The sequence below is a fragment of the Phoenix dactylifera genome, chromosome 11, assembly GCF_009389715.1.
Source record: "Phoenix dactylifera cultivar Barhee BC4 chromosome 11, palm_55x_up_171113_PBpolish2nd_filt_p, whole genome shotgun sequence".
NCBI classification, from domain to species: Eukaryota; Viridiplantae; Streptophyta; class Magnoliopsida; order Arecales; family Arecaceae; genus Phoenix; species Phoenix dactylifera.
This window is the reverse complement of record NC_052402.1, coordinates 8,105,376-8,117,276: the sequence shown is the minus strand read 5'-3', so window position 1 is coordinate 8,117,276 and position 11,901 is coordinate 8,105,376. Positions and strand designations below refer to the sequence as shown.

The 11,901-nt window shown below is 37.8% G+C and overlaps 2 protein-coding genes across 2 annotated transcripts; both read right to left on the bottom strand.

The window, feature by feature from the left end:
* Nucleotides 1-263: 263 nt before the first annotated feature.
* On the bottom strand, nt 264-3,407 carry LOC103706830 (non-functional NADPH-dependent codeinone reductase 2-like). The gene is made up of 4 exons (XM_008791076.3): nt 3,044-3,407; nt 1,512-1,755; nt 1,248-1,427; nt 264-605 (listed from the first exon to the last, which is right to left on the bottom strand). Exons 1-4 carry the CDS (start codon nt 3,352-3,354, stop codon nt 372-374), a joined length of 969 nt encoding a protein of 322 aa, XP_008789298.1. The 5' UTR covers nt 3,355-3,407; the 3' UTR covers nt 264-371.
* A 2,271-nt stretch (nt 3,408-5,678) lies between these two features.
* On the bottom strand, nt 5,679-11,901 carry LOC103706781 (non-functional NADPH-dependent codeinone reductase 2-like). The gene is made up of 4 exons (XM_008791005.4): nt 11,515-11,901; nt 6,751-6,994; nt 6,498-6,677; nt 5,679-6,030 (listed from the first exon to the last, which is right to left on the bottom strand). The coding sequence occupies exons 1-4, from the start codon at nt 11,823-11,825 to the stop codon at nt 5,806-5,808; spliced, it is 960 nt and encodes a 319-aa protein (XP_008789227.2). The 5' UTR covers nt 11,826-11,901; the 3' UTR covers nt 5,679-5,805.

Here is an 11,901-nt window from a genome sequence, read left to right as displayed (position 1 = left end):
TCATTTCAAGAAAAAAAAAGGGAACATAAAGTGATATCTGAATTGAGGAATTGGGTGGTGGGCAAGGAAAAGCAGGAACGGTTTAAGAGATTGATCTTATAATCATCGCAATCTTTTCAAGTGAAGCCCCAATGGTCGTTTAAGTGATTGTAAGTTCAATGGTTGTCAGCCAATTGGGCAGCTCAAAGATTGATTGTCCCTTTAAGGCATAGGAACAAAATCTCAGTAGTGTAATTTTTGGATATGGAGCATTTAAATTTTTGGATATTTGACAATGAGTGAAATTATAATCTGAAGCTTTAATAGATGAAATTGTTTGAACATTCTTAGGATGCAATCTTATTGGTCTGGAATACTGCAGAACCTTTGTTCTATTCCTCCTCAATGATGTCCACATCTGAAAGGTCGTGAGACTTGCTGGACTCTTTGAAAGAGACTAGAGCCTGCACTGAAATTTTCTTGCATTGTGGAATTTGACAAATCTTTTGACATTGTTCCTCACTTAGTTTCCAATCAAAGAATTTGATGTTCTCCTCCAGCCTTTCCTTGTTAAAGCTTTTCACTACCATGCTCACCCCTTGCTCGTATACCCATCTCAGGGAAACCTGAAGAGAAATCCAAATCATAAAAAATAGAGAACGATAAAAGAAGCTATCATGTGTGTACACTATAATCTAAGAATTAACCTATATGATGTTGTTATGCTCTCAAAATGTAGCACAACCAAAATAGGAATGAAAACTTGAATCCCATAACATTATTGGTTATTGGCATTGGATGCCAGAGAACAAGTTCCCTTCATGGATAGCACAACACAGCAGATGCCATGGTGATTTCACCATTATATATCTCTACAGAGACTGGAGTTGTTTAGATAACCCTCAAGTGCAACAAGCTCATCATTTGTTGTGAATTTTTTTGCAGCAAACCTTCCTTAGTCTTTTCCTGTTCCTCTATAAAACTTCTTCTTTCCTTTGTAAATTTTTTCCTTTAAAACATGTGGGTGGGCACTGCCCTCCTCTTCTACTTCCAAAAAGAAGAAGAAGAAGAAAAGGAACTGTATTATGAGGAAACTAATTTCCTGAAGTAATTCATCCACAGATAGTCATCATGAGCAGTGATACCTTTCCTATCAAATTACGTAAAAACAAGAACTTGCTCACCCAATAATAATAATAATAAATAAAATAAAATAATTAACTTAAGATATAAGTGGAAATCGAGAAGTTGATCCTTATAATAACTACCTGTGCCACAGTCTTTCCTCTAGCCTTGGCTATCTCCTTGAGCACCTCAGAAGCCATTACCAGGTTCCTACTCCCTTGGCTGTCTTGGCCTCCTATAGGAGAGTAAGCAGTCACATGTATACCCTTCTCCTTGCAAAATTCCCTTAGCTTCTTCTGCTGCCAAACTGGGTTCATCTCCACCTAGAAAATGAGTCTTATCTTACAACAACCATCTACGAAACAAAGTCTAAATGCCTTCTATTATAAGATAAATAAGCAACAAACCTGGTTCACGGCTGGAGGTATTAGAGCAAACCTGAGCAGCTCCTCTAATTTCCTTCTTGTGAAATTGCTAACTCCAATCGACCTCACTAGACCAAGCTTTTGGCACTCTTCCATGGCCTCCCATACAGATTTCAAATCGAAGGGAAGGATGTCTTCCTCATTCACAGGTACTGTTAACAACCCAGGCTTGAAGCTCATAGGGAAATGGATGAGATAGAGATCCAGGTAATCTAGTTGGAGATTTCTATACAATGAACAAAAGTATCAAATAGTTCAGTGGGCATAGCATTGCAATAGTCTTAATGCCTTTTAAGCATCTATATATAAGTTAATTCATCTATGTTTGCTTTGCACCGCATTTCATAGGTTTGATGACCCTTCTTTCTCAAAAAAAAAAAAAAAAAAGGTATCAAATGAGTTACTAGAATAAAAATGATAGCACTTGTCTTCCATTTGGATTATGTTCGTTTCCATATTTTGACAGGTTTCCAGACTCTTCGGGCATGCTTATTTGGGGGGAGTTGACTCTGAAATAGGAATGGAAATAAGTGACTCCCATTCCAGCCATTTGGTTGGGGGTAGTTTCTTTGAAGGAAAGGAAAATAGAAATACCCCCAATCTTTCGAAACCCAATCCTACTCTTTCATAGTATTCAAATTTCATTCCGATTCTAATTATAATTTCGATCACGAGCCAAATATGCCGAAAGATGTATACCAGAAGATATGACCATTTTGATTTCCATTCCAATCCATTTCAATTTCGATTTCGGTCACGAACCAAAAATACACTCGATTATTTGTTCCATTATTTCAGTAAAATGATTGCTGGCACACCCCATCATGATTTTTTAAATTTTTTTTGCATATTTCTCCTTAATTTTCTTTATTTTTAAATTAGTCTACTAATCCTTAAAATTTCAAATTATTCATTATAATTGCAGTCAGTTGCGTTCAAGTCTCTATGGTACAGTCTATTATATAATTGGAGCAGATATTTAAAGAATATTTCATTGTCAATTGCCTTTAAATAATTAATGAACTAAAATTCCAAACTAATTTAGCTTAAATTATGTAATGGGTTTTTCCATGTTAGTCCTGAAATCTTCTTGATTTTCTTATTTCTCAAATTTCTATATTTATCTGTGCATGTCAACATAAACATATCACATATTCCTCTTCATTCCATTACAGAAGCACTCGTCCATATACTATTGCTTTCCAAAATAAATAGACAAACAAATAAGTAACTATATAACATAAATGATCCAAAGCAAATTAGTGAATCAAACTATAAAATAATAAATATAAATATTGGAAAGATTTCTTAATAATATTATGAAAAAAATGTGGAAACTCCCACGCTTTTCATTTGACTGAATTAAAAAGATATTCGACATTGATGAAACTTGGTGGCAAGCAAAATAGAATGTCTCCCTCTTATCTAATATTTCCAAGTGCCAGGGATGCATTTGTCTCAAACTGGTGATATAAAAGAAAAGAAAATCAGATAAAAAAGAGTGGTATCCTTACTGGAGGCTCCTGTGAAGGGCCGGGAGGACGTGTTCACGGTGTGCATCGCTGCACCATAGCTTGGAGGTGATGAAGAGCTCGGCTCGCGACTTGACGAGGCCACGCTGCAAGGCTTCGGCAATGGCTTCTCCGAGAGGCTGCTCCGATCGGTAGACGGAGGCAGTGTCGAAGTGGCGGTAGCCGAGTTCGAGGGCGTGGAGGATGGCCTGCTTCGTGTTCTCGGTTGCAAAGGGGTAGGTCGCCGTGCCCATGCCCACGAGGGGGATAGGCCGGGAGCCCGAGTTCAAGGGCACCTCCGGAATGCTCGCCATCTCCGACGACCCCTAGTTTCAGTTGTTAGCCTGAAACTACTTCCTTTAATCTATATGATTTATATACGAGGCTTCCATATATATAGCTAGCTAGGTGAGCTTTCCGGATAGTGTACTCTTAGAAGTAAGTATACGAGAGAATTAACGGATGTAACAAAGCTCCACTCAAAATAGCTAGTTGGAAGGTATTATTTTGATTGCTTGATCCTGCGTAAGTATCCAAGATCTATCTGACGTCCTCGTCAGGCTAAAGGTTCAAATCTAATCATAAGCACCACGATCGGTCCATGATCAGCTCTAATGGATTCGTACTGCAGTGTCTCATAATCCACATAGATTATGGGCTGAGTTCACTCTGATACCATTTATAACAATTCAAGGCTTCATAGAATGACTAGTCGGAAGGTATTATTTAGGTTCTTTGATTCTTTATAAGTACCCAAGATCTATCCAACGAATAATCAACGTAGGATTAAATACACGTTCGCACGGATTCTCACACTGAAAGAATCTTATCTCCCCACAAATAATAGGTCAGTATGATCGGAATTGGGTTAAGGAAGGGATGTGGTTGTTTGTTTCTTTTCCTTCGCTCTTTCATTTGTTTGAGTGTGAAGGCTGCTTGTGCTTGGAAGTAGGGAAAGTGGTACGAACGGAGCCGGCGGAGATATGATTTCAGGAGGTGATGACAAAGGGGCCGGCCTTGTCCGGATGCTTCCTTAGAGCGTATCGACCTTGGTCTCTCTGGCTTCCAGGGTGATTCTGTTTATAATAGTAGGTGGCGTGGAGGTAGATTGATTCGAGGAAAGAGCTCAAGGATTTGGATCCTAATGATGATTGTATTTAGTATCTCTGGTAGGTGGCATAAATCTTATTATAAATCAAACCAAGACGAGACTGGTTTGAAGAATGAAACTTCTACAAGAAACTTATAATAAATCTTGGGTATAATTAAAACGGGCAGCTTATATATATATATATATATATATATATATATATATATATATATATATATATATATATATATATATATATATATATATATATATATTAAATTATTTAATAACAAATCAATGATGGAGTATCCATATTAAAGGTCCATATGATTGATTATGGTCTACATTTGTAAAAACACTTAGAAATAAAAAATTATATCTTTCAGAAGGGTCTAACCCACGCAACATATGAATGCTAAAATAAAGGGTGCCCATTGTCCTAGTTTGCTAAAATACAAAATAGATCACTTTGAAAATTCATGTTATTGAACATGATTGAAATATATTAAATATGTATAAGTTGAAAATCAATAGAATTTGATTATTATATCATAGAAAAATATAATCTTATATCATTCGAGCTAGCTCTGAATTTTTCTAACAACTTGTTGTATACATTAGAAATTAGCAAAATATACAATATTTAGCTTTTAATGGTGTAAATCATATCAACAATGTGAATCTCCAATTTGGAAGATCCTTCAAAGGATTAAATGTATAGTCAAACTCACCTATAGAAAAATTATATATATGTGTATTTATGTGGTTTGGCTTACTCAGCCCTTCAACCAATAACAAAACTTATTCAATTAAATTTCTTAAAATAAGAACCAGAATTGAACCTATCTATACCTAAGCCCGAACAAAACTATCCACTAAAACTAGTTCAATTCGGTTCTTGAGTTGACCTAGAACCATGCCCATCCTGGAGAACAGGGGATTTAGAGACTCTTAGCATACCTAATGTTTGCAGTCTAAATCGCTATATTTGAACCTGAAAGATTTTAGCTAATTCAAACAATCCCTATCCCAATTGGGTGAGTTCCAATTTGTAACTTATGCTAAGAAGATCATTGGATTTGCTTGGAGCTTGGGTGGTGATGATCATTAATTATGACTGCAGGGTTTTTTTATTTTAGATTTTAGCTAGTAAAAATTATACAAGTGTCACTAGTGTTGGACATGTGTGATCGATGCTAGCGAGAAGAAACATAAATGTCTATAATCCTGATAAATTTATTTTTTCTACTTATCCACTGACTTGATTACGGTATTTTTGTTCTTGACTTCTGCAACTCCTTTGTTTTCCAATATTTTACGAGAGACAACAAGAGCAATACCATTGTGTATTTATTAAAGATGAGTGCATGCATGTAGAGCAGAGACTGCTATATATAACTAATAAACAATTGTCTTTAAGATCTCAACATCCAATGTATAACTTGTCTAGGACTAAAGATGATCATAGCAAAGATGAAATTTCTTAGAAAAAAATCTCCCATTTAATAGAAATAAAGAAAAAAATTATCTTTAGATGAACACAATACGAACACAATAGATCACAACATTATGAGAGATATGTTTCATATGGCTTCAAAAGAGCAGATGAAGGAACGTACAACTAAAAACCATAGTATATATTACATGCTTGCAATCCTTTGCTTAATAACTCTCATTAAATTTCACCATCCCATAACTCATCTAGTGACTTGAAAGGACCATGAGCAGAGACAAATTCTTCTCCTGAAACTCCCTTACGTTGTGGAATTTGACTAATTTCATGCAACTCTTCCTTGCTGATCTCCCAATCAAATATGTCAATATTTTCCTTCATTCTCTCCTCCTTAAAGCTCTTAACGACCATACCTGCACCTTGCTCGTAAATCCACCTCAAAGCGACCTGCGAGAATGGCCACCAAAATGCAATAGATGGGTCAATGATGATACCCAACTGGGGTTTAGGGTTTAATAGTCTGAATTCCTGGAAGTAACCAACAAGAAAAGGTGAATAAAACAACAATCTGAATTTGGATCATACAGCTCTAAAAATGATCCTATCATGTTTCGCATATGGGAAATGGTCCCTATATCATCATTCTCGCCATATCCGATAGCCAATTCAGATGATTTTTCTTTGAAACATGACAAGGTGCAGTAGGAATTCAGCAACCAAAAAATGGTGCATTAGAGATTCAGTAAGAAAAGGATGGAGATATCAATTTCTTTAGCAAGCTAATACAAGATGGGGACTAAGAGATTTTCTCCACAATTCAACTGATGAGCTTAACCTTGATTAAAGAGTATTAAAGGGTATTTAGCTGACATTTAGGAGGGCATTGGAGTGAAGGGGGTGGTGGAGAGACCTACCTGAGCTGTGGATTTTCCTTTGGCCAGGGCTATCTTTTTTAACACATCACATTCCATGACTTGGTTTGTCCCCCATGGTGTTCCATTTGCTCCCAGTGGCGAGTAAGCACAAACCTGGATTCCCTTGTCCTTGCAAAAATTCATCAACTTCTTCTGCTGCCAAACGGGATGCATTTCCACCTGACAAAATTACATGCATAATTCTTAAACCATGCGATTCGATACGTCTTTAAATCCAAAAAAAATTCCAAACCTGATTGACGGCAGGTGGGATCGCGGCCACCGAGAGAACATGCTCTAACTTCTTGCAAGAAAAATTGCTGACTCCAATTGACTTTGCAAGGCCTAGCCTCTGGCATTCCTGCATTGCCTCCCAAACAGACTTTAGATCAATCGGAATGATGTCGTCTTTGTTGATCGGAAACTTAAATCCTGTTGGTTTCAGACTAAAAGGCCAATGCACCAGATAGAGGTCAAGATAATCTAGTTGAAGGTTCCTACAAAATGAAACCAAAAGATTACAGTTTGCATGTAATAAAATATCAAATACGTAAAATTAAATAGGGATAAATCAAAGAAGTTGAATAGAAATATACAAATATTTAAGAGCAAAGATTGCACCAGCAACCTATTTTCTATGGTTGTAGAGGTCGACATAAAATACCAATATCTCTAGGTAAGATTCTGACGATAGAAAACCAATACTGAATGATAAACTTGAGAATTCACCAAAACAATTACAAAAGGAAAAAGAAAGTTTTGCTTCCATACAATTTTTTTTGTCGGAATCGTCCATGATTTTGAAAGTAACGGTTTAGATCTCTGCTTTGAACTTGCTAACCAGATATACTAGTTACTGATTAATAGTTTATCAAAAAAAAAAAAAAAAGCTACTGACTAATATTGGCAAAGTATATGAAAGTCCTTCCAATTTTGAGGTCTTTTATGACAAATCAATATCCTAATTCAGACTAACTTATCCTACGAGATAATGAAAACTCAAATGGAATCGGCAGGATGCGGACCTCTCAGTCATGTCTCTCAGGCTCTCTCTTTCACCTAGTCTCGCTCTCTAATCCTCTCTTACCTTTTTCTTTGGTTCTCTTTCTCATGGATCTCAGTTCTCTCCCCCCGGTCTCACTCACTAGTCCTCTCTTGCCCAAGATTTTGAGTCGCGTATAAATGATCTGAAAAAAAAAAGATATGCTTTGGAACGGACCCCAGCCGACGTAACAGGTAAATCAATGAGAACTTGCCGGGAAGTCTTCGACCAACCAATCAAAGCCTCCCATATGGCTGATCTCAGAAATGCGTGGAGAGTCTCTCAAATTTCAAATTCTTCTCCAACTGGCGACGGCTCGGCCACGATCGTGAACGATTTTCATAACCACATGACGAACGAGCGAGATGTGTTGACGAAAAGCCCACGTGTGATCTTCAGGATGCACGATTGGTTACCAAAACAGTCAAGCCGCATGCCCGATTTTTTTGGTGACAGGCGCCAACCCTCCTTGGTATAAACAACTCCTAGAGGATGTTCCACGTAAGTGCTCTTGAGCTTTTAATTCCTTTGCACTGCCACTCTGCCACTCTCATAATACTTTTATCGCTCCCTGAGAGTCTATCTGGTTTAGGCATTGAAGAGTCTTCCGCTGGACACTCTCCGACAAGATGATTTTTCTATCTGTCATTTTAGATTGGATCTAGCATCGAAGCGAAGGTCCGAGCAAGTCTCCATCCTTCAACGCCACCTCGGGAGCGATCAACATCATAGCCATTACCATCCATGTGCAGCAACCATCAAATCATCATTTTAGATATAGATCATGATCTTTGGTTGACCTTCATGATATGAATAGCCCATCATCCAAGCACTCTAGTAGTTCAGCCAACTCAGCTCCTTGGTTAGGCTGATTCTCAGCAGCGACAGAAACAAACATAACAAATTTGGTTGGGCTTATGATTAGAAGTACTTCTCTTTTTCACTAGCAATATGATAACCATTAGCCTAAGCAAATGATAAATAAATGAGCAAAAACATATGGTTTGGCTCTGTTTGGTATCACTTTTTTTGCGAAGCCTAGTGCAAGCAAGATTTCTAGTTTTCTTATTTTTATTTTTTATTTTAAAGTAACTACAACAATTTATAAAAAGTCAAAATAATTTTTTTTATTTCTATTATTTTTAAAATAACCTTTTGGGATATGAAATCAAATCGAGTCTCGGCAATTATTTATTATCTCTTCAGCCCTCGGTGATTACTACCTTATCGCCTCCACCCCACCCACTTCACTAAAAAAGTTTCTCCCTCTACCCTCCCTCCCCCCTCTTCTACCCTACCTCCTAACAATCAATAGTGGCTTCTCAACCAATGATGAAAATAACTAAATCAACCGTTAGGGCTCAGTCCATTGACCAACCCATGCATGGGGAAGCCAGCATGAATCTTAGGGCGAGATCGAAAAAGTAAAAAAAAATCCATTTCATGTGACTCGCACACGAGACAAAAGAAGCGGACTCCTAAAAGGAGTCCTTCTTCTTCTCCAATTTCGTCAAGCGGAGTGATTTAGCTAGGGCTCTGTTTTTCCTTCTTTAAACACGTGGTTTTGGCTAAAAAAGAAAGGCCCCACCTCCTCTCTAGCAGTGATTTTTGAAAATCCCTTGATTAGATCTGCAATTTCGATATCTTTCGTGGAGATTTCCTTGGGTTTTCCATCGACTCGGGCATAGGATCTCATCAGAGTTGAGGTGAAGCCCAAATCCTTCTTCCTTTTTTATTTTCTCTCTCAAAGCAACCATTTGAGGCTTGTTTAGCCTTGGCCAGCCGTTGGATTTCAAAGAATAGGGCCTCTCCTATTTTTCTTTTTCTTTTTCTTTTCATTTAGCTGACTACTGCCGCCATGCATAATTGCTACAGCCGTCCCCGCCATGCATGTGGTCGGCCCTGGAGCTTTCCTTCCTCTCTTTTTAGAAGAGACACTGTGGGATCTATTTGCTTTCTCTCTTCTCTCTTTCTCTCTCTTCATCATGCTTTCTCTCTACTTTTTCTCTTTCTCTCTCTAGATATCTTAGGACTAATAAAGGGTTCAGACATCTAGGTAAATCCAAGATGACAATTGACCCTAGGAAGAGTCCTAGGCCGATGTTATGCAACTGTGAGAGAAGTTCTAGACCAATCTTGTTATGATCATCTGCCATAATTTATGAATGATCATGATTATTTTGATGATGAGATTTGAGTCTACAGGTGAGTAATCATCTAGGTAAGAAGGTGTTCAGCAGAATACCTTGCGAGGCAAGAATCTCTGGATATGATCACTTGTATTTATACAATGTTCATTTGTGCACTGCTTAGTTTTGGTTTCACATGGCTCATTATTGTTGGTGCATGATTACCAATACGATTGTTTATATGTTCTTTATTGTATTCACGTATCACTTATTGATGGCTTTTTCAGATGCTTTGGAATATGATACCAGCTGCTTGAAATTTTGAGAGAAATATAATATCATATTATATTTACTTGGCATGAATGAGATTTAATAAATTGATTGTTAAGAAAGAGGTGTTTGGACTAGCTATCTTAAACTATGGATAGCTTCGTCATAGGCAGAAACATGAGAATGTAGATAGCTTTGTCAGTCACAGGTAAGAATGTGTCATCATGGATGGAACACCATGACAAAAATATAGTATTGTTGATAGCCCTTTTACGGGCAGAACTATGATATTTGAGCTTGCCAATCATGGGCTGGAGCATGGTTAAGGTTAGTCCAAAACTAAAGGTAATTGTTGATTGATTTGGATACCATTAATGAGAGATGATAAGCCATATGGAATCACTAAGAATATTTGTGATGGATTTGTGATGATACACAATGTATGTTATATGAATATATAACGGTTTGAGTTAAAATCGATGCTTGATATAAGATTTCATGATTTATGTTTCCACTCTGGTATTGTTTATTTGCTATTTTCAAATTATATTATGATATTGATGTAGGGTTATAGGAATTCTTACTGGGCTGCAAAGTTCACACCATCTTTTTTTTATTTCAAAGTCGTAGGACAGACGTCACAAACGTTTGTTTGGCTAAAAGAAAGGTCAAGCTTTCGATATTCAGCATCGGAATGAGCAGATCTCATTTCGCTAGATGGTTAGGTTTTACACAGAAGTCGAGAGTCAGTTGGATCAATTAAGATTTTATTTGTTCCTAGGGGAGGAATATTGGGTTGGGCATGGAGTTTAAGGGATGAAGTCATTAGTTGGTTAGTCTATTTTCTGATACCAAATGATTATTCAACAATTTTGTAATTAAATAAGTTTGATTATTTGATTATGCTGGATCTATTTAGTTGAATTATTTGGCTATTAACCATTGATTTAAATTTCTGGAGTTATTAAAAATTTATTTATTTTAGGTCTTGAATGATCTTTAGAACATCACTCTATGATTTATGCAACCGTGTCACATGATCGACCCAGATTGTGGGTTCTGAGCATGATATCGACTACAACAACAATAACATCCCACATCATGGTAGTGGGAGGGACAGGGAAGTATATGATATTAAGAGCTACGCTGCTCTCATCAGCGTTCGTTTTGCAGTTATCTACCTGCATTTCATGGTGTATCTTTTGCATCCTCCACCCCACGCCTAATATCTATTGTGGTAAAAAGCACTCCCAAATTTGGCTTACTAAACATGCTTTTCTATTTTTTTGTTGTGAAAAAATTAAAAAAAAACAGCATCAACTACCAAACATATTTTTATTGCCATTTTTTTTAAAACATAAGAAATAAATTTTTAATTTTTTTTAACACAGTTTTAAGCTCATAGTTGCTTTTGTTTCCTTATTTATTATTTGGTGAGGCTCATGGTTCTCACATCTCCAATAATCTACCCAAAAGCAACATGCGGCCCCAAGAACTCTGGTCTTGCTCTTGTCGAGCTAGACCCGTTTTGAAACAAACGGCACAAAAAGAGAATTATAAGAAGTTTTAGCATTACCTCAGCGACTCCCGGAGAGCAGGGACGACACGGTCGCCGTAGGCGTCGGTGCCCCACAACTTGGACGTGATGAAGAGCTCCTCCCTCCTGACGAGGCCAAGCTGGATGGCTTCAGCGATGGCCCTGCCGAGGCGCTGCTCGGTGCCGTAGATCGACGCCGTGTCGAAGTGGCGGTAGCCAAGGCCGATCGCCTCCAGCATCGCCGAGTGGAAGGCCTCCTCCGAGGCCGGCGGGTACGAGGCCGTGCCCATGCCGATGACCGGCATGGATCGGCCTCCGGAGCTCAGCGCTACCTCCGGAATTCCTCCCATCTTCTTCCTCTCCCACTCTCTCTCTCTCTCTCTCTCTCTCGTGCAAATTAATGGAGGAAGGAAACCTTCTCACGTA